General features: G+C 48.6%; 1 protein-coding gene across 7 annotated transcripts in view; it reads right to left on the bottom strand.

Moving 5' to 3' along the window:
- Positions 1–23,526, bottom strand: part of ZBTB47 (zinc finger and BTB domain containing 47) — a 112,708-nt gene that overhangs the window by 51,706 nt on the left and 37,476 nt on the right. Inside the window, exon 1 of one of the 7 annotated variants that reach the window (XM_073334794.1) lies at positions 20,095–20,908. The exons of 5 other annotated variants lie outside the window; for them this stretch is intronic. In XM_073334794.1, the coding sequence (XP_073190895.1) occupies positions 20,095–20,106 (12 nt within the window). In that variant the 5' untranslated portion in view covers positions 20,107–20,908. Of the gene's footprint in view, positions 1–2,790; positions 2,867–20,094; positions 20,909–23,526 lie in introns of those variants that run through there. One more of the 7 variants, XM_073334796.1, reaches the window with a different exon arrangement.

The raw sequence follows: 23,526 nt of genomic DNA, 5'->3' as shown, positions 1-23,526 counted from the left end.
GGAATTAACGGGTGTTATGTGGGCGTATGGAGAGGGGAGACCACATTTCACACAAGCCTTATCTGTTTCAGAAGCAGCTCTGAAGACCAAGGGCGCGATTCTCCTCTACACGAACGTCCCCTTGGCCCCACACTGGCAGTGTAAACGGGGCCTTACAAGGAGAGTAAGCTTACATCCACCTGAAGGCTCCTATACACTGCCAGAGCGATGCCAAGGGGCATTGGCGTAGATGAGAATTTACTCGACAAGAGTGGCAGCATGCAAGTGCTATGTTCCTTCCTGCTTCACATGGGCTGTGACAAAGCGGGATCTGGGGGAAAGGCATCACCGGGCACACACACCACACACCTCTCACACTAAGTCTGGGGAAAGTCACAAGAGAGCCAGCGTGCCCTCGGCATCCATCACCGCGGGCTGCAGCAGGCACAGTGTTCCTGCTCAACCCAAGAGCTGGAATTTATAGTAAAAAGTCCTGAGGGTCACTTTGGCTTCTTTCCTCAAACCACAAAAGGAACCAGACAAGCATGTAGGCTTGTAGTGATTTCAGCTGCTTCCCTCCCCTGCTACTACTTAGCATCTCTGAGCTTAGCACGATCAGAACCTCAGCGGCGCTCAGCGTTCCATACGGCAAGTCAGCCCGCATCCTGCGGCGAAGTACTGCACCGTACACACACCCACGCACAGACACACGTTACAGTGAGATAAACCCAAAGGCTGCAGACAAGAAACAATGATGGTCTAAAACACACACACGTGGGGAGCTGGGGCTAGAATGCTGGTCCTACAGTTCTGGGGGATAAAAATTACAGGGCCTTTATTACTTCAGAGCGCCCACAGGTGACAATAGGAAAAGGGGGACTTGTGGCACCTTAGAGACTAACCAATTTATTTGAGCATGAGCTTTCATGAGCTACAGCCCACTTCATCTATCCATCCATCCATGGCCAGTCTGCATGGGAAAGTTTTTTCTATATAACCTAAGGTGTGAATTTAACCAGAAATAGCCATCCTGGTGTAACCCCCTGTGTGGGCATTCACTTATTCTGGTGTAAGAGTACTTTTTTTTTTTTTATACACTGAAGATGATGTTTTATTACCAGTATAACGATACCTGGATAACTGCTAAAACTTTCCCACATAGAAAAGCCCTTAAGGCATTTATGCAGCTCTCATCATTGGGGTATCTGAGAACCTCACACTATTTACTGTATTTCTGCTCACAACACCCCTGTAAGGTAGGGAACATATTATCCCCTCTAGTGAATATGGAACTGACCTGTGAGAATTTATTACTGCTGCCTGTTGGGTCTGGCTATCAGGATGGTGTTTTCCGTGTTTGGGTTTAAGTAATTCTTACTCAGCCAAGAGTAGAGGGAAGATGGAGAAGATGACCTAGACAACTACCAGCTGACACTGAAGACTGTTAAAGGGACAATGCAAGGACTATTAGTCCAGTGATGCTAGCTCAATCCCACACTGAGCCTACCTGACTGGATGGACCAGCACGGGCCAAAGCTCACCAAGACTTGAATAAGCCTCTCTCTCTAAATCATAGAATATCAGGGTTGGAAGGGACCTCAGAAGGTCATCTAGTCCAACCCCCTGCTCAAAGCAGGACCAATCCCCAATTTTTGCCCCAGATCCCTAAATGGCCCCCTCAAGGATTGAACTCTCAACCCTGGGTTTTTTAGCAGGCCAATGCTTAAACCACTGAGCTATCCCTCCCCCATCCTGTAGGACGAAGAAGGCTGGCAAGATTTAACAGGACAGACAGAGTCTTGGGGAGTGCAGGGGAAACCAGACGGCAACTAGAATCAGACCCAGGAACCCACTGGGCGTGTCTGGAGATTCTAGGCCAGGCAGTCCTTCTGGGATGGTAGACCTTTAGGTAAGATAGACGTGTATATGCTGTTTGTTAATGTAAAATCTTTTTTTGTCTAGTGCTTGTTCCTACTGTTAAATAAAAATCACAAGGTTTTAAGAAGGTCACTGGCTCTCCATAGGAAGAAAATCAGGTGCCTGCACCCAGCTGGACCTGCAAAGGAAGAGGTGGTGTCACCAGATCATGGTCTGTGAGGGGAAGAACGGGGAACTCCACCCGGGGACAGGAAAAGGGCAAGAGGCCCAGAACCTGAGGGGCTGCCCTCAGGGGGGCCAGAAGTGCAGCTTGCCCTGTAACCATGACATCCTCACTTTCGTCAATTCCAAGGCCAGAAGGGTCCACTGTGATCACCCGGTCTTACCTCCTGCATTCCAGAGGCCAGAGAACGCCCCCACCCCCCCACAAAAAAATTCCTAGAGCAGATCTTTCAGAAAAACATCCTATCTTGACTTAAAAATTGCCCGTGATGGAGAATCCACCGTGACCCTTAGTAAATTGTGCCAATGGTTAATCGCCTTCTCTATTTAGAGGTGGGGAATTGAGACATAGAAAGACAAAGCGACTTGCCCAAGGTCACTCAGCAAATCTGTGATAAAGCAGGAAGTTGAACGCAGATCTCCCAAGTCCCAGTCTAGCCCCCTAACCACTGCACTGTGCTACCTCAGACAGAAGTTACACATCCCTTGTCTACAACGAGCCCACAGGATAACGTCACTTGCTCATACACCCAACGCTAGTACATCACAATGTATACTAGCTTCTAATTTTTACTAGGCTATGTTTCCCATTTCCCTCCCCCGCCCCTTCACTTCAGTGCTAAGTTACATAGCTACTCTATCCAACACGGTTTCTCTCACTGTTATGGAAGATGGCATTCTCTTCTTGACCCCCTAGCCATAAGTACATACCTTGCAGAATGAGAGGGCCCCGGCACGGTGAAGAGTTCAAAACCAAAAGGTTGGTCTTTTTCACATCCATTAAATGAAGACTCAAAAGAAAAAAAGCTGTAAGCAGGGAATGAAAGCTGTGCTGTTAAGCAACTGGGATAACTCATCCCCTCGTCCCCCGCTCCTCTGCCCAGCAGGGTCAGCAAACCATCGGAACAAATCAATAGCGACTTCTCAAGCTAATGGAAAATAATGGAAAATACGGCCGATGTTGCTCAGCCTCATGAGTCAAGTCTGGTTTCTTTAGCCACCTGCCTGGGAACATTTTCACTCAGGGCTCCTAGGTCAGCCCCAGGATGGATTTATTGAAGTCAGTGGGGGTTTTACTGCTCACTTGAAGAGCAGCTGGCCTAGCTTCCTCTATGTTCTTGGACAGAGAACAGGGCGCAGCAAAAGTTCCCGCAGCGGTCTCTCAAAAGGTGCTGCATTCTGCCTGCCAAACCCACACACCTGTTAAAGGCAATTACGCAATTACAGGACACAACACTCCAACTCCCATTATTTAACTAATTATCAGCCCTGGTTAGGAGGATTTAAGCTGTTGTATTTCTTGTTGCCTAAGGCAAGGCATCACCTGGAAAAATTTAAAGCCAGGCTGGAGCTGTTTAGTAGCAGCCCGAGGCTGGAGAACAGTGTAATTGGTTGCTCCCTCTCGAGCTGTACTTTGCTTTTCTTTTGAAGGTCAAGGTCCCTAGATCCTACAATGTGTCTTGCAGCTCTGGGGCACTGCAAGACAGGGATCTAATCACCCCCAGCGAGAGAGAAACCCCTCCATCTTAGGCGTCCGCCACCTGCGACTGTCCACAGCTAGCACAGCACAGGGTATTTAAGCAGCAACTCTAGGAATACGTTCATGCAGCCTAAGGCCAGACAGGACCACGACAATCATCTAGTCTGACCTCCTGCGTCACCCAGGCCATAGAACCTCACCCAATTTCTGCATCCAGCCCTGTTTGAGCTACATCAACTCTTTTAGAGAGAGAGCAGTCTTGACTTAAAGACTGCAAGCCATGGAGACTCCCTGGTGTTCCTAGATAAGTTATTCCAATGGCTAGCGAACAGGAGCAGCAAACAGGGGAGTTCTGCGAGGGAGGCAGATACACCTAACAAACAAATTCTCAATTTAGGCCAATAATCGCCCCCAAAAACAAAGAACAAACAAACAAAAAAGACCCCTGCCAGCGTAAAAATAATGCAGGCAGAAGTCCCGCAGCAGAGTGGGGGCAGTCCAGTTTATTGCACCAAATGCAGCATGTGTGATTACCTGTCTTGTGGGCAGGCAGCAGGTGTGTGCATTTGGTGCAGGTAACTCATGGCCCCCAGAGACCAAGCACAGGCTCTGGAGACCAGAGTGGCTAAACTGGAGGAGCTACGGGAGACAGAGAGGTACACTGAGGAGACTTTCTGGGATGCTGTTGAGTGGTCCGACCCCCAGACTGACAGCCTCTGTGCTTGTTTGGGAGGATAAAAGTCTTGAGGAAGAACATCAAGCTGGAGTGGAGGAAAGGATCCCACAGCTGGGACTCTCCTTCCAGATGATGTCATGGTATCCCCTCGCACTGAGGATACCCCTCCTGGGGAAGGGACCCCCATTATTAGGAAGAGACAGGTAATAGTTATGGGGTCGTTGGGTTTGTGATGGTGGGGAGAACCGCATGGTGAATTGCCTGCTGGGTGCCAAGGTTGCAGCCCTCTTGAGACATCTAGACAGACTTATGTGCAGTGCTGCAGAGGATCCAGTGGTCATGCTACATGTAGGGTTGCCAGACGTCCGGTTTTCGACCAGAACACCTGGTTGAAAAGGGACCCTGGCGGCTCCGGTCAGCATAGCTGACCCTGGAGTTAAAAGTCCTGTCAGTGGCACAGCCCTGATCCCCCTCCAGCCCTCCGAACTCCTCGGTCCCAGCCCGGAACACCCTCCTGCACCCCAAACCCCTCATCCCTGGCCTCACACCAGAGCCCGCACCCCCAGCCAGAGCCCTCATCCCGCCGCACCCCAACCCCCTGCCCCAGTCCTGATCCTCCTCCTGCCCCCCAAGACCCTCAGTCCCAGCCTGGAGCATCCTTCTGCACCCTAAAACCCTCATTTCTGGGCCCACCCTGGAACCCGCACCCCCAGCCCAGAGCCCATACCCCCTCCCGCATCCCAACTCACTGCCTCAGGCCAGAGCCCCCTCCCATACTACAAAACCCTTGGCTCCACCCCCCCAGCCTGGAGCCCCCTCCTGCACCCCAAACCTCTCATCCCTTGCCCCACCCCAGAGCCTGCATCCCCGAACAGAGCTCTCACCCCTCCCTGCATCCCAACCTACTGCCTCAGCCCGGAGCCCCCTCCCACACCTTGAACTCGTCATTTCCAGTCCCACCCCAGGGTCCGCACCCACAGCCGGAGCCCTCACCCCCTCCTGCACCCCAGCCCCCGAACCAGCCCGGTGAAAATGAGCGAGTGAATGAGGATCAGGAAAGTGAGCGACGGGGGGGAGGGGGCATGGAGTGAGCAGAGGGCGGGGCCCTGGAGAAGGGGCGGGGCCTAGGAGGAGGGGCAGGACAAGGGTATTCAGTTTGGTGTGAGTAGAAAGTTGGCAACCCTGAAGTAGGACAGAGAGGTCCTGGAGGCCAAATTTAGGCTGCTAGGTAAGAGAGCAAAGTCCAGGACTTCTATAGTAGCATTCTCTGAAATGCTTCCAGTGAAACACGCAGGGCCTATTAGGCAGAACTGCAGAGTCTCAGCGTGTGGAAGAGATGATGGTGTTGGGAGGAGGGATTTAGGTTTGTTAGGAACTGGAGAACATTTTAGGAAAGGAGGAGTCTCTCTGGAACAATGGGCACCACCTAAACTAAAACAACAGATTCCTGACATGTAAAATTAAAAAGCCCAGTTGCCAATCCTCCAGGATTGCCCTGGAGTCTTCAGGAATTAAAGATTAATCTTTAATTAAAGAAGGTGTCATATGATGAAACCTTTGGGAATACACCCAATCAAAATTGGCAACCCTAGGGAATGCTGACAGGTGCAGAGGATCACATGGTTTGGACAGAGACATCCCTTTGGGGAGGATTTATTAAAAGGATACTCTGTATTCTAGTAAAGAGGAGAGGATAGACATTGGTAATGTAAAGGTGGGAACTGAAGAGAAACAGTCAAATGAAAAACAGTCCCATTCAATTACATCACATGAAGGCAGAGAACTAAATACTGACACATTTTATAAGTGCTTGTATACAAATGCTAGACATCTAAATACTCAGATGAGTGAACTTGAGTTTCTGATCTTACATGAGCATATAGATATAACAGGCATCACAGAAACTTGGTGGAATAATGAGAATCAATGGGACACAGAAATATCAGGATACAAAATAAATATACAGGAATGGCAGGGTAGATCGATCTGGTGGGGGAATGGCACTATATATGAAAGAAAGCATAGAGTAAAATATAGCAAAAATCCCAAATGAACCAAACTGTACCATAGAATCTTTATGGATAGAAATTCCATGCTTGAATAATAAGAGTGTAGCAGCAGGAATATACTTCTGACCACCTGACCAGGATGGCGATGGTGACTGTGAAATGCTCAGGGTGATTAAAGATGCTACAAAAACAGAAAACTCCATAATAATGGGGGATTTCAGCTATCCCTATACTGACTGGGTACGTGTCACCTCAGGATGGCATGCAGAGATAAAGTTTCTAGACACCATGAGTGACTGCTTCTTGCAGCTCCGAGTCCTTGAACTCACAAGGGGAGAGGCAATTCTTGATTTAGTCCTAAGTGGCGCACGGGATCTGGTCCAAGATACTGAACTGCTCGGTAAAGGTGAACACGATGTAATTACATTTAGCATCCTTGTAGGAGGGAAAATACCAAAGAAACCCAGCACAGTCGAATTTAACTTCAAAAAGGGGAACTCCATTAAAATGAGGAAGCCAGATAAACGGAAATTAAAAGGAACAGTTACAAGAGTGAAATGCCTGCGAGCTGCATGGAAACTTTAAATACACCAAAATAGAGGCTCAAACCAAATCAACAAAACCAGTAAGGGAGCCAAACATGCCACCCTGGCTAAGCAGCCAAATAAAAGAGGCTGTCAGAGGCCGAGACAGGGCACTAACTGTAGCGCCCTGGTCCCTGACCTTGCTGCAGCATGAAGAAGGCTGCAGGCTCAGCTATGAGCAATTGAACACTTTCTGCTGGGGGATTGTGAGCAACTCAATGGTGATCACTGGGCTAACGATGGACTTGGGAGGATATACGGGGAAGGAAAAGAAAGAAAGGGGAGGCGCAGAAAAAAAACAGAGGAAAAATCATGACTGGTGGAGAGAAAGTGATTAAGGAAGTGTTATTTACCCCTTCACATAACACACAAACCAGGGGTCACTGAATGAAATTAACAGGCAACAGGTTTAAAACAAACAGAAAGAAGTATTTCTTCACACCACACACTGTCAACCTGTGGAACTCGTTGCCGGGGGATGTTGTAAAGGCCAAAAGTGTAACTGGGTTCAAAAAAGAACTAGATAAGTTCACGGAGGATAGATCTATCAATGGCCATTAGTCAAGATGTTCAGGTTCGCAACCCCATGCTCTGGATGTCCCTAAACCTCTGACTGCCAGATGACAGGGGATGGATCACTTGATGATTACCTGTTCTGTTCATTCCCTCTGGGGCACCTGGCATTGGCCACTGTCGCAAGACAGGATCCTGGGCTAGATGAACGATGGGTCTGACCCATATTGGCCATTCTTATGCTCCTATTCTTATGTAATGGTTCATTTCCCTCGCTGTTCATAGAATCATAGAATATCAGGGTTGGAAGGGACCCCAGAAGGTCATCTCGTCCAACCCCCTGCTCGAAGCAGGACCAATTCCCAGTTAAATCATCCCAGCCAGGGCTTTGTCAAGCCTGACCTTAAAAACCTCTAAGGAAGGAGATTCTACCACCTCCCTAGGTAACGCATTCCAGTGTTTCACCACCCTCTTAGTGAAAAAGTTTTTCCTAATATCCAATCTAAACCTCCCCCACTGCAACTTGAGACCATTACTCCTCGTTCTGTCATCTGCTACCATTGAGAACAGTCTAGAGCCATCCTCTTTGGAACCCCCTTTCAGGTAGTTGAAAGCAGCTATCAAATCCCCCCTCATTCTTCTCTTCTGCAGGCTAAACAATCCCAGCTCCCTCAGCCTCTCCTCATAACTCATGTGTTCCAGACCCCTAATCATTTTTGTTGCCCTTCGCTGGACTCTCTCCAATTTATCCACATCCTTCTTGAAGTGTGGGGCCCAAAACTGGACACAGTACTCCAGATGAGGCCTCACCAATGTCGAATAGAGGGGAACGATCACGTCCCTCGATCTGCACGCTATGCCCCTACTTATACATCCCAAAATGCCATTGGCCTTCTTGGCAACAAGGGCACACTGCTGACTCATATCCAGCTTCTCGTCCACTGTCACCCCTAGGTCCTTTTCCACAGAACTGCTGCCTAGCCATTCGGTCCCTAGTCTGTAGCTGTGCATTGGGTTCTTCCGTCCTAAGTGCAGGACCCTGCACTTATCCTTATTGAACCTCATCAGATTTCTTTTGGCCCAATCCTCCAATTTGTCTAGGTCCTTCTGTATCCTATCCCTCCCCTCCAGCGTATCTACCACTCCTCCCAGTTTAGTATCATCCGCAAATTTGCTGAGAGTGCAATCCACACCATCCTCCAGATCATTTATGAAGATATTGAACAAAACCGGCCCCAGAACCGACCCTTGGGGTACTCCACTTGATACCGGCTGCCAACTAGACATGGAGCCAGCTTTCTACCCACCTTACAGTGTATTCATCCAGCCCATACTTCCTTAGCTTGCTGATAAGAATACTGTGGGAGACCGTGTCAAAAGCTTTGCTAAAGTCAAGGAATAACATGTCCACTGCTTTCCCTTCATCCACAGAACCAGTAATCTCATCATAAAAGGCGATTAGATTAGTCAGGCATGACCTTCCCTTGGTGAATACATGCTGGCTGTTCCTGATCACTTTCCTCTCATGCAAGTGCTTCAGGATTGATTCTTTGAGGACCTGCTCCATGATTTTTCCAGGGACTGAGGTGAGGCTGACTGGCCTGTAGTTCCCAGGATCCTCCTTCTTCCCTTTGTTAAAGATTGGCACTACATTAGCCTTTTTCCAGTCATCCGGGACTTCCCCGGTTCGCCACGAGTTTTCAAAGATAATGGCCAATGGCTCTGCAATCACAGCCGCCAATTCCTTCAGCACTCTCGGTGCAACTCGTCCGGCCCCATGGACTTGTGCACGTCCAGCTTTTCTAAATAGTCCCTAACCACCTCTATCTCCACAGAGGGCTGGCCATCTCTTCCCCATTTTGTGAAGAGATTTTTTTCTGTTAAAAATCTGCACCTTATTTCTAGTCTGAAGCTTCAGCTTCCAGCCAAAGAATCTCATTATGCCTTTTCCTTATCACCTTCAAATCTGCTACTGACAACCAGCGCTGCCTACTGCAGAGTGCGAGACCCTCTCATATGCCAATAAAAGGACAGTTGTTCTGGGTGGGCCTGCTCTGAGGCCCTTTACTACTCATTTGCATTACAGTAATGCCTAGAAGTACTCCTGCTTGGTGCTCTGCGAAGCACGTAATAAGACACAGTCTCTGCCCCAAACAGAGCACGACATAAATAGTTAGGACAGGTAACGGGTCGGGGGGAAACAGCCCAAGATCACACTGCAGTGCAGTTTAAGAGTTGGGAATAGAAACACCCCTCTCCCTCTAGGCCAGTGTCTATCCACTAGACAGCACTGTCTCCCGTATTTGACAGAAGAACATTTGAAGCAGAGGTTTCATTTGAAATGTTTGGAGCAGGAAGGGGGTTACAAAAGAAATGGCTTTTTGGTCAAAACAGACATTTCAGTGCGAATTTGGGCGGGGGGAGGGAGTGTTGACTGAAAAAAAAAACACAAACCTGAAAAATTCCGATTTTGGGGCAGAAAAATTGTCGGGTTTTCAATGAAACACTTTTGCAGCGTGTGGGTGCGTGTCGCCTGCCAGGATTATCTGGGTACATCTCATTTAAGGATTCCCCTGCCACTGCGGGGGCCTCAGGCACTTCAGTCCTTCCTGTGGCACATAATAGCCTTCTGTGGGCTATAACACTTGGGTCTCATTCTGGTTGTTGGGTTCAGTGTGCGGGTGCTGGGTGGCAGTGGTGGCCTGTGATCTACAGGAGGTCAGGCTAGAAGAACTGGGGGTCCCTTCTGGCCTTAAACTCCACGACTCGAACTTTTTCATCAACATTTTTGGTGGGAATAAAAATCATCTCTTGAGCAGCTCGAGCGTGAAGGCCAGCAAGCGGGGACAGGACAGGCCGACCCATTCCACGTCTGCTTGGCTCCACTCTGACCCGTACAAAGAAGACCTAGGGGATGTCCATGCGGCAGACCAGTACTCTCAGTTAGTGGAGAAGAACAAAGCTTTTCTTGCCCGTTTTCCTTTAGCGGCTTCGGGCGTGGAAGAAGTGCCAGAAGCGTGAAGCAGCAGGCTCTTACCGACGGAAGCAAAATACCTGAGTCTGATTAAATCTCCCAGAAACTAAAAACAATCCGAGCCCAACCGCACTAAGAAATTGTTTTGAAAATATTGCGGTGGATTTAAAGAAAGACCCGAGGGCCCTGTGGGGGAGCAGGGAAAGGGCCAGGGTGGCATCCATCATCCACCCCACTGCAGCTTATGAAGGCAGAAGCAGACGGGCAGGCTCTTTAGGAGAGCGACAGGTCTCACTGACAGTGCCTGACAGCTCTGGTTTTTGCCCGCAAAGCTGCAACCAGGCTGCAGACCCACGGTGAGATCTGTGGATCTATCTATGATGATAAACTGTATTTTTTTTTAAAAAAGGATCGTTATTTGGATAGCACTGTGCGTGTGCAAGGCGCTGTGTCATTACTAAAACAGGAATTCACTAGAATCTAGAATGCAGACTGCTTGCCAGGGAAACACTTGGAATGCTATGTGAGTTGTGGAGGGGGACCCTACCTTACTGAATGGACCTGTGTAAAACTCACCCCACATATAAGCCAACCTCCTGTTGAGTGAGGATGAAACTAACAAGCAAGTGATGCCGATATAAGTCGACCTCCACAGTTGCAGCCATCTCGGTGCTGCCTTGTTCCTCGTAACAAATTCATTCTGCACACGTGAAATCCGCAACCCCCGCTCGTATTTTATCCCACCAGGCAGCTCTAATCAATCCCAGAATCAGCGATGACAACGCACGTCTTAGCTGCGTCCTGCCACTGACCTAAGCTTTGCTTTTCAGCAACAGATTTGCTCGTTATTAATATCAGATGCTTTCATGGTCTCTGTGACATTGCACTCCATTTGGAATACACCCACGTGAGGGACAATCCGATAACCTGTTCCAACGGGTAATGACACTCACCGTTAAAAAATCATGGGTCCTGTTTCTAGTTTGGCATTTACTGACTTCATTTTCTGGCCACTGATCTTGTTATGCCTCCGTCTCCTGCTTTTGATTCGTCTTTCAGTTTGGCAGGAACACGGTGACCCTGGCAGAAGGGAACCTCCATCCGGTCCATAAACCAAACAACTGACTCGAGAGAAGCAACAACCCTGGTGAAGCGGTGGAAGCTGGCTGGAGCACCCTCCCGTCACTTTCACAGGTGAGAGAATATACCTGTGTTCTATGCAATGGACTTCGCCAGCCTCTGGCAATACCAACAAAAAATCAGTGCCTGGATTGATAGCCCCAGAGACCAAAGAGCTCTCTACCCACAGAGCAAGTACATCATGGACTGGGGCAGTGTTAAGATCAATCCACAAATCCTCCCCACACCATGACCTGGAGAGACACTGGATTCCAATCTCCAGGACCCATACAGGTCATGGAAACAATGGGAGGGGAGAAGCTACTTTTAACTTATTTATTGTTAGGAGATACAACCGGTGCAGCTCCGCTTAATTCATCCCAAAATACCAGTGCTGCTATTTTTATTGTCGACTCACCCTCCCTCGTCCTGGGGCACTCCCAATCCAGTGCCACCAACTCAAGCCCAACTAGCTTCAAACGAATTGAAACAGGCAGGTTTTGCCAGTAGGTGCAGGACAGACCAAACTAAATCAGGGTCTGAGCCCAGTGCTTGGTGTTGGCTTGAGTCTATGGGGGGCGGGGGAGGAGGGATAGCTCAGTGGTTTGAGCACTAGCCTGCTCAAGGAGTTCAATCCTTGAGGGGGCCATTTAGGGATCTGGGGCAAAAAGAAAAAAATGTGGATGATTTAGTTGGGGATGGGTCCTGCTTTGAGCAGGGGTTGGACTAGATACCTCCTGAGGTCCCTTCCAACCCTGATATTCTATGAATAAAAGGCAAAGCAAGGAAGAGCCGGGGCAAGCAGTTTTTTGGCATCTCTCACTGGCAGTTAGCGACCTCTGAGCTCATTATGCCTCCTGCATTGGAGCTAAGAGCTTTGCTGGCAATTTATTTGGAGGGAGCTGGGCCAGTTTTCCCCCCTTGGCCTGACTTGACTTCACCATCAAAACTTTATGACTTGCCCAGATCTGCAGCGCTATTCCCAGGAGCCCTAATAACTCTGTTCTGCTGGGGACCGATGTTATACGTTAAATATTGGGTAGGAGGGAAGGGTTGAATACATTCAACCCGGAGAGGCGGGAGGGAATTATTAAAGCCATCTGCAGAAAGAAAGAGCCGCCGCCAGCATGTGTTATGAAACGAGCCACAAGAAAGAGCAGCGGCATAACTGTAGCTTGCCAGCACCTGAAAATGGAGGAGATAAGCTCACAGCCACAGGCCCTCACTCCTCCTGGCCAGTCTCATTGCATCACAGAATGTGTGCCCCTCTGGACATCCTTCAGCCAAGGGACATTTGTGTTTATTATAGTCACGGGGCACAGTTCCGGGACCTGAAATGCAGAAGTGGTCCTGATCCCGGGAAGGTTAGAGCCCTCAGAGCTCTCATCAGCGTCCCGGGGTAGCTGCGGGGTGCTCAGAAAGTCAGGCTCAGACCCTGACTTTGTTTGCATGGACGCCTCACAAATCCCCGGTAAGTCCAGTGACAAGGGACCATCCGCAAGAGGTGTTCTGGCACAGGATGAAAACTGGAGCAGCTTTCCCAGCATTCTGTGCTGCCCAGAAAGACGCTCGAGCGCGTTTGAGATCTGGGCTCAGCAATACCTTGCTTTACTGTTTCACTCACCTCCAAGGATGCTCTCTGCCATTTTTAAGTGAAAACTAGAGCTGGTTGAAAATTTTTGACCAAACCATTTTTTGATGGAAAATTAGGTTTTCGACCAAACTAAGTATTTTTTGTGCAAAGTGTCTGCTTTCCACCAGAAAAATACATTTGAAATAAATCGAAGCCTGAAAACCTAAATAATGCAGCCAACATCCAAAATATTTTTATTTGGATATGTTGCTAGTCACTCATGGGTATTGTAGTTTGTTTGTTTCATGGCCCCATTTTCCTCGATTTGCCAGGCTCCCTAGCTGGACTAGATCTCCCATGATACACCACAACTGGGGACTCCCATGATGCACCACCTCTTCTCTCTAAAAGGGTGCACTGAGTTACATCCTGGGAAATGCAGTCAGACCAGGCAGCTCAGCCTAGAGAGGGGAAGGAAATCACTAGGTACTGCAGAAGCAATTCCAAATTGAAAATTTTTCAGCTTTCATATTTTCACTGAAAAACACCCCAAATGATTTTCTGACTAGCTCTAGTTAAAACATAAGCTCACACTGAGTTTGACCACTTCCATGTCACTACAGAACATTTCTTTATAACATATTTCTGTGTAGATAAAGGAACTATAATTATTTATCCGGTAAGCGATCACATGGATTCTAACAGATCAAATGGCCAATAGCGGCCAACGGCAACCCCAGACCACAAATCTATTCCTCTTTTTCTCTTTAGATTAAGAAGAATTTGTATTCTGTTTTTCCAAACAAGAACCACACAGCAGGGTCTATGGCCAGTTTGCCTCAGGGAGCGCTGGATACAACAGAAAAGAATCTGCAATCAGGTTTTGACAGAACAATATAAAAATAAAAGGGGAAAAAATTATTATACGCACAATCAGATCAAACCATCACTCGCTGCACTCAGTAGAAAACAATGGGCTCCTCATTAGCAAACAGACAGCATGGCAACTGGTGCCCTATGAATATGTACCAAGGAACAGTCAGGACTGAGGGATTCAACCAAGGAATCACCTCTGACAGTAAATTACTTTCTCCTTCCAGGAGAAATTTGTTCCCGAAGCAGCCTAGGTGACTCTGTCTGCACTGATGGGATGTCCAATGAACATTTGTGGTTAGAGAAAGATATATTTTTTTCACACTGTGCCTTATAAAAGAAAAAAATACCATATAATTTTTGTTCTTAACTCTTGATCTGTATATTCATCCCCTGCCCCTGGATTATGTCAAACTTGCTGAGCAGGCCTTTCCTGATGCCAGTTCGATCTAACCTTGAAAGGATCATGAAAATCCTGGAAACATGATACATTTGCACGGGCGTGGACAGAATCTGTAACCAATCACCCAATCTAGGCATCTGGACTCCCTCACTGGAAACACCAGATTTCACTAATGTAGCTGGAAACAGCTCTTAGGTACTGGGAGCATCCCAAGTTCTAACCCTGCCTTTAACTCCTTCTGCAGGGTTGGGAAAGTTATTAAGATGTCTCAGATAGAGAAGGCCCAAATCTTCAAAGGTATTTAGGTGCCTAGCTCCCACTGAAATCAACAGGAGTTAGGTGCAGCCTGGTATATGAATAAAACTTCAGCCCAACATCTGTGATGATATCACCATGATGGGTAGGACAAGCAGCTCTGTAAACCCAGTGGAATAGAGACCTGCGTGTCTGGTGCTGAGGGACACCAGAGATATCATTAGGTCTGCAAGTATGTCACGGTGGGGAAGAGAGTCACATATAGTGAGATTTTCCCATTTGGTTGTGACCTTTTTGCATGACTCACCCCACAGCAGTGGCTTCTGCAGCTCCTGTCCTGAAGGGGTCCTGCCGGCTCCCCACTCCAGGCACTGTGACTTGGCACTCAGGGTCGCAGCCCATCTCAAGTTTGGCCCAGCTGCCCCCTACCATGAAGGGCCTAGGGTCGCAACACCCAGAGTGGGGAGCTGGACCCAAGCCGGGGGGAACACAGGAGCTGCTGCTGCCCATGCCTTGAGTGAGTGCGGGACAGGCTCACAATCCAGCCCTCTCCACTCTGGGGCCACCTCTCCCCTCAGCATGGGGCTGGGATTAAGGTTGCTGGGGAAGAGGGCACTGCTGAAGCAGTCAGTCCCTCCTCCTCTGTCAGGGTATTTTTTATCAAACCTGCAGAGCAGTCACAGACCCCGTGACTCTGACTGAATTTTCCATGCGGGCGCTGTGATTTCTGCCAAATCAGCAGCCCTAGCTATCACCCACGCCACCCTCTGATCAGTGAGCATAACCCGCTCGGTGTAGCGCCGTCAGCCTCCCGTGGTGGCTGGGCCACAAGCGGGCTGATGGGCTGTGACAACTTTGGCCAACAGACATGCTCGTGGCAGCCCTGCATTACTACACCTTGGTTTTGAGGGGTTCCCCAACTCTTCTTCCCTCCCCTCAGAGGATCCAATGTGATCCAAGCACAGGAAACGGGGATCCAGGAACTCCCAGCCCCAGCTCCGATACACATCACCGTTGGAGCCTCTGTAAGGCCCTCAACCTGCCTTCCTCAGGTCTCTCATCTGTAAAATATCTGTCATGCTGCTTCCTTACCTATCGCTGGGGGGCATTCATCTCCATGCAGCACTCGGAGATGAACAATACAAGCCCTAAGCAGTCTTACTACTGACCACTGCACAGGTAGCTTTACTGTGGCAGGCAATGATATGAAAACTGTAACCAACCACCCAATCTAGGCATCTGGACTCCCTCACTGGAAACACCAGATTTCACTAATTCGCGCAGCTGAAGTAACAGGCATGGAGCACTAACATCAAGAGGGGTGAAAGAGGACAAGGCTAGAACTCTCTCTCCTGGAGCACAGGGAGCCAGACTGCGCTGGCTTGGGAGGGGAGAGGCGGCAGTTTGCATCAAGCTGGATCCATGGGAAGAGGAGGCTACTTTGCAAGTCAGGAGAGATTCAAGAGCAGACTGTTGCAAGGGAACATTTCTAAAGCCAGAGGGCCAGAGCCTCAGCTAGTGCAAATTGGCCACAGCGCCACTGAAGTCAGTAGGGCTATGGTCATGAAGCGCAGCTGAAGATCTGCTCCAGGGGACTTTAGAGGGCACGATGGGGGTGGATGGGAGGCTCCCGTGTGTTAAGCCTTTCATCCTTTCAGCGGCTCCTCCTCCTCCTCTTCCCCCGTGCTGCAGTAATCCCAGAGGTCTTGGTTCTCAGCCCCCATCTGTTCCCTACCCGTGGGTGACCTCACCTGCTTGCACTTTTGTGCTGACCCTCAAATATACCTCTCGCCTCCAGATCCCTCTGTCCCTACCTCTCCTCACCTAGCTCATCATCATCTCAAGTTCAACGTGGCTCAAGCCAAGCTCATCAGCTTTCCTCCCATGCCTTCTCCACTTCCTCCAGCCTCCCTCCCAGTTGAACATGCCGGTGTCCTACCTGCCACCCAGGCTCAGCACCTCAGTGTTATCGTCAACTCCTTCCTCTCCTGGCCCACTCACAAATCAGGTCACTGATTTCCACACTGCTAAACTCTGCCTCTTCCTCCCTGTCCTGACGGCCAAATCGCTCATCCACAGCCACAGCTCCCTCTTTCGGGTCATTGATACCTGGCTGACTGCCTCTCCAGACAATCCATAATGCTGCTGCTTCCTTGTGCGTCACATAGACTGTGGCATACGTCCCGTCAATGAGGAGTCACTGCATTGGCTCCCTGTTGTATGGCACTCAGCTTCACTCTTCCTGTCCTTGCCCTATGTCACGTGGCCCCTCCCTCCAGCTCCCACCTGGTCTTCCATGGAGTCTTTCCTCCCTTCCCCAAGCAAGCCAGCCTCATTACCCTACATCTTGGCCTCATGTAGGGATCACCATACCCACTTCCACACCACCCCCTTATGACTGGAAGGCTTTCAACGAAGCCTTTAGGTCAAGCCACCTCCTTTGTGTCATTCAGATCCCTGCTGAAAACTCACATCTGTGGCTAACCCTATGAGAAGGGGAGGACAGGGAACAAAGAACTGAATTGTCACCATGGGCACATGCCTGACCCAGTAACCATGTGGTCTGACTGCCACTGTATCCTTGGTATTATCTAATATTGGTATGATATAGGTATAGGTCTTCCAAGCCCTGATCTAACGTCCTAACCGCTAGGGAGTGCCACTTCCGTCTCACTTGGGCACTCACGTGCCTGTCTTTGATCCTCACCGGCAATGTTTAATTTCGTTAGCACGCTCTTTCGGGTAGGGCCGTGACAGCACTTGTCATGGTGAGGCGCCCAGCCCATATTTTGTGTGGTTGTGTGGTCTGCACGGGAGTAACAGAGCATCTGGCTTGCAGAATCTTTGCTACCTACATGCTAGAGAGAGCACAGCTCGGCGTTCACATCTTCCAGGCCTGGCGATTTAAACCCTATCACAAAGCATGGCTTCACTTGTAAACTAAACACGTCTGATGTGGAGTCACAGAGACGTAATGAACCAGATTTTCAGCTGGTGCAAAAAACCAGCGTAGCGCCAGTGATTCCCACTGCACTGTGCCAACAGACACGAGGTGACGATCTGGTCCAGTCAATGTGGATTCCCCTGATACCTTTTCCCCAGGTCGCTTTTCAGAGTGGAACTGCACTGGACAATTTACTTATCAGAGGCAGTTTTCTTTGTGCACTGGAGAGTGAAACAAGACTCAGCAGTTTCATTTTGTTTGTAGCCATGTCCTGTGGTAGTCGTTTTGTTTGTAGCCAGTGCTGGAGGGAGACGGTTTAAAATATTATTGGACTAAGAAATTAAATAAATGAAAACATTTCTATTTGATTTTGCTTTCCCTTGAAGTTGCATGTGTAATTGACCATGCTTAGTTGACAACAGGATTTGAACCCAGATCCTTCAGAGCTAACAGCATCAGCCTTCCCTGTTTGAGCAAAAGGACTAACACAGACCAGTCATTAGAGAGAGAGAAAAATGCTTTGTTTCTGTGGATTGCACACCAACACTCCCGAGCCTGCAAAGGAAATGGGTTTGCAGAAGCCTGGACTGATGCCTGCCTGGCCTCCCCAAATTCCCAATTTGCAAATGCACGTACAGCAGCGTGCATGAAAACAGGTGCACAAAAAGTGTGCAAAGGCCCAGTTACTGAATATCAGCCTGACATGGGGCCAAAGTACATTTACTAATGGAAACCTACAGAGTGGAAAAATACATTTGCTAAAGAATCAAAGGCAAAGCCACATTCAAGAGCACACACTGAACAAGTGGGAGTTTTTCTTGAATACAGAACAAAGAGGGGAGCTGTTCGGTGTCCGTGCATGGTAGCGACTAGGAAATACACAGCAAGACAAGCAGATTCACCATGCCAGTGTATATAAGGTTTTCTCAAGGGACTAATCATTTCGGGTGCCCAACATGAGACACCTTAAAAGGGCCTGATTTCCAGAAAGTGCTTAGTACCCCCCTTGGATAGCCAGTCCCCTTTAAAGGCATCTCAAATGAGGCACCCAAAAATCACTAGGTACTTGAGAGAATCTTGGGTCTTATTTTCTTGTGAGCTCTAGAAATGGCAAGTCACAAGGGGCCCCCGGCTGAGAGTGGGAGTGGATCGTTACAGGCTGATTTGCATGGTCATATTTTAATCAGATAACATCACACCTGCCTCAAGTGGCAAGCTCTTGAGGCCAGGGACTCTCTCTCCATACTGTGCTTGTGTGGTGCCAGGCCTACTGTTGACATCATGGTTACCGGGCTAGCTGCACCTCTGACCCCTTCCCTGGTCTCTCTGAGTCCACCCCACACACAGTCAGAGGCTTCATGCTTCTGTGCCCCTCAGTGGAGTCCTGCATAGAATCATAGAATCATAGAATATCAGGGTTGGAAGGGACCCCAGAAGGTCATCTAGTCCAACCCCCTGCTCAAAGCAGGACCAATTCCCAGTTAAATCATCCCAGCCAGGGCTTTGTCAAGCCTGACCTTAAAAACCTCTAAGGAAGGAGATTCTACCACCTCCCTAGGTAACGCATTCCAGTGTTTCACCACCCTCTTAGTGAAAAAGTTGCACCCTCTTAGTGAAAAAGTTGCAGAGTGCATCTCCCACTCTGAGGCCATGTTGCACGTTATCACGCCCTGTGGGTCCACCGTGCTTACCCAGCAGGCCTGCGCACCTGTGGTTGCTCCTTACAGGAGTCTGTGACCAGTGGTAAATACTGTAACCCCGAGCCTCAAACCCAAGTATCATTGAATCTCAACAACAGGAACAAAGCAAGACATAAGAGCAAGGATATCCTACCCCAGGCCCTGACCACAGGGCATCAGTCTGTTCCCCAACAACCTGCTTCCGCCCCACAAATCCTTGTGGCCTCTTCAAATCCAGCCAGAGCTCCCACGCTTGGCCTGGGGACCCAAAACCAGTTTGGCGAGCTCCCCACATGGTTGCACCAGGGCATCAAGACGAATGACACGGGTGTTTGCAAAGATGATGTTATCTGGGCTACCTGCCTGCATTTTCTGCTGAACCTGCTATTGAATTCACTCGCTCTATGCATGTAGTAAACACCGCAATGACAGACAGAACATGTCAAACCCACGCTTTATTACAGAGCTGTTCCCAGTCCATCACACTAGCATGAACCAAACAAACTCTCTGAAAACCCCGGCAGCTTGGCATAGATTCCAGATTCCCTGATCTGCACCGACAGACCCAGCACTTCCACGCCAACCAGGCTGAAATGGGCAGCCAGCACTGTTCGTTTAAATCCTGCTCTCCCCTCCAACTCACTAGCAACCCTGCACTACTGGAATCAGTGGGAATTTAACCCCAATTCAGCAAAACTGGAGGCTGGATTGTCAAAGGTGACGAGTACTTCCAGCTTCCGTCTCCAAAGTGACAGCACCATGGAAGTCCCCTGAAAGGGACTGTCAGCGCCGTGCCCAGGGGCAGCCAATAATAAACAAACTATAGAAGCCTGGATCCAAAGGGAAGGGCGGAGGGGAAGGGCACCGACCCAGTGACCCTCAAGCGTTCTTTCTCAAGATCCATTTACCTCTGCTTTGCAGCTCTAGTTTTACCTGTGAGAGCATTTCCAAGCCATCCTCCCACTCAAATCTGTGCAACCTTCTTTGACTGTCTGTCCCAGACCGTCTCCGACTCTTCCTCTCCTTACCACATGGACGCTAACACCCAGAGAACACCCAGCAGGTCAAACCTGGAAAAACGACAGTCTCTAGGACCCAGAGGAAGCGTGGACAAAGCCAACTGATGAGAAGGGAGCTTGAAGCCCTTGGATCAGCAGGCAGCTGAGTGAGTCCAGCTGCTTGCATTTTGCTTTCTGAGTCCCAAGCTGCAGCGTTGCAGAGCCTGGATCACATACCCCCTGCACCCTGCGGTGGGAGGCGGAGGGGGGGGTTAATTGCAGATGGGGAAACTGAGGGGACCCAGATCAGAGCCAGCAATAACCATCCTTCCACACTCATGCTACCCAACGGCAGAGAAACAATCCATAGCTCCATGCATGCATGTGCGTTATGTAAGCGTGGCAGGGTGAGAGAGACGGGAAACACACAGAAGGGTGGAGGGAAAGAGTACGCCAAGCCAAATATTGCTGCACGTTCGGGGTAACCTCAGAGCATTCGGGTGGCAGAGGGGCGCCAACCAGGGGTTAGCTAAGGTCATACCCTCCTTGTGAACTTATGGACAGACTGCTGAGCAGGCTCTGACTCACATTTCTCTTGCCCTTCATTTTTTTATGTACAGACAGTCCCAGATTTCCTTCCTTCTCTTGGAGGCCCGAGGAAGCTGGCTCCTATTAATCTTACAGGGAGAAAAACCCAGGAGCGACAGAATGACAAGGGAAAAAGCAAAAGCTGAATATCGGGAAATGTTTGCTAGCAGAGACACGTATTTGATCCTGGAAGAGTCTCTCCTGGGGAAGCAGAAGACACCCCAGTGCTTCCACCATGCTAGGACATTGGGAGCAGGAGGCAATGCACTGCAGGGAACGCTCTTGCAGTGGCCGCAGGGGATGCACTAGACAATGCTTTGCCAAGGGGACAGGCGAGCTCTGAAACCACAACTGAGTACTTGTGATCGGAGCCTGCCCCGGGCAGGGGCTGCCCCTCCAGCACTGACAGACCTAAGCTACCCCTGCTAGCGGTGCAGAGAAAGCAAAGCCCAGGTGTGACCCGACTGGCACATTATATACATTTAAAGAAAAGCTGTTTTTTTTCAGGGGGTTGTATCTCAGGAACCCCTTAGTTAAATGGCCCCAAAGTTGGATCGCTAACAGAACCCTGCAGCTGTATGATTCGCACCAAATTTCAAGGCAATCCAAGCAACCATGCAGATTTTAGAGCATTGAGAAGAGTTGAAATTTAAACACAAACTGATACGTTCTCCTAAAGGATTTTATTCTTTCACAGGAAACAGGCCTAGTTTAGCAGTCTGAACACAGGACTGGGAACCAGGATCTCTTGAGTTATAGTCCCAGCTCTAACACCAGCTTCCTCTCCACCCTTGGAAAATGTCACCTGGAAATGTCACTCTCTGTGCCTCAGTTTTTCCATCTGTCAAATGGACATACTGACACCTACCCATTTCACAGGGGCACTGCAAGTATCAACAAAGTAGTTTGCAAACATTAAGTGCTGCTCACACTTCAGGATTTTCAAAACCACTCAGCCCCGGCTTCAAACCTCTCCCATGGTGGTAAAAATCCCAGGGAATCCAATGGGAGGTGTGTGAGATAGGCCAATTGTGGGCCCTTTTGAAAAACTGCACTCTAATACATGAAGGGTTATCACGCCCTGTGGGTCCACCGTGCTTACCCAGCAGGCCTGCGCACCTGTGGTTGCTCCTTCCAGGAGTCTGTGACCAGTGGTAAATACTGTGACCCCGAGAAAACCTCCTCAAACCCAAGTATCATTGAATCTCAACAGCAGGAACAAAGCAAGACATAAGAGCAGGTATACTACCTCCATGAAAGATGGAGCAACTCCATGAAACATCTCCATTGCTTGCATATTTATTTATTTATAGCCGAGACTATTGCACTCATCACCATGGCAGCTGAGATCATGAATACCCCTTGACATGGAGTTCATGAGTCACATCAGAAGTTACTAAATGGGGTACAAGCTTCAACACTGCCTGTAAAGAGGGTGCCCAGATTATACCCCACTTGGTAAATGAAATGATTGGATTAAACGGTAAAATAAAGGGATACAATAGTTAGGACCCAAGAGTAACATTAATTTGCCTCTCCTGGCAAAATTAGTGCAGCTATGGCTTTAACACCATGCCACAGACAGGGGTAGGCTGCTGCGGAACTTTCACTTTCTGTTCTTAATACAATTGCTAGCAGAGGTGGTCGGGAACCAGAATTCCTGTTCCCCAGGAAGTTCTGCCTACTGGGGAGGGGAAGAATAATCCATTCAGAATTGGAATGAAAAGCCGAAATTCAGAATTTCCCGCAGAACAGAAATCCTAAAAACTTCGATTCAGGAACATCAAAATACTTCATTTAGACTTTTATATTACATGAAACTATTACTTGAATATGTTATAATTATATATATTATGAATATGTACAGCATAAACATTTAAACAAAACATTTTGATTCCCCCCCTCTTCTAAAATGTCATAGAAATAACCATGTTCCTGCCAGAACACTTTGATTTCAACAAAAGCTGCATTTTTCAGTAGAAAACTGTTCCAGCAACATTTTTCAACTGGCTCAAGTTGTTAGTGCTATAAGCAGGACTTTTATTAATAGAAATACAATTTCCTGTTGCAGTTTATTTCTCCCTGGTATGATGCATGTGCATAAAAAGCCACTCCACTACATAGCTGGCCTCAGGCAAGGAAATCCATGCACCATCTACAGTACTGTCAACCCCCCAGCATTCAAAAATCGTGAGTCAGGCCCTGAAAAATTAGATTGGATTTAAAAAAAACAAAAACAAACCACGAACCTTTTAAAAAAACAATAAGCGTGGGGTTCTTTTTATTTGTCCTCTCCTTTCTGAGCCTTTAGGTCATGTTATGAGGCATTTTGTCACAACTATGAAGGCAAAAGACTAACTTTTCTTTTTTTAAATGAAAGCTGAGATTCTTACATGTTCACATGGCCCCAGGCTCCAAAACAAAACAAATTAAAAAAAAAAAAAGAACCCTACAAAATATCAAGAAAGCTGAAAACACTTCACCTGCCACTGACTTACATGTGACCCTGGAGAAACTGAGGCACGTAAAAGTTAAGTGACTCCTAATCTGAAATATATATCACTGGGACTTAAGAAGTGCTCCACCAGATCAGACCAGCAGCCCATTTCCAACTGTGGCCAGTACCTAATGCCTCAGAGGATGGTGCAAGAAATCCTGAATAAGGTGGTCATGGAATAACCTGCCACAAGGAAAATGTTTTCCTAATGCTTATTACAACATTAGAACGGCCATACCAGGTCAGACCAATGGTCCATCTAGCCCAGTATCCTGTCTCCCA

This window comes from Lepidochelys kempii, chromosome 2 (genome assembly GCF_965140265.1).
Source record: "Lepidochelys kempii isolate rLepKem1 chromosome 2, rLepKem1.hap2, whole genome shotgun sequence".
In the NCBI taxonomy this organism is placed as follows: Eukaryota; Metazoa; Chordata; order Testudines; family Cheloniidae; genus Lepidochelys; species Lepidochelys kempii.
The sequence above is the reverse complement of the archived record's forward strand: the minus strand, read 5'-3'. Positions and strand labels throughout refer to the sequence as shown.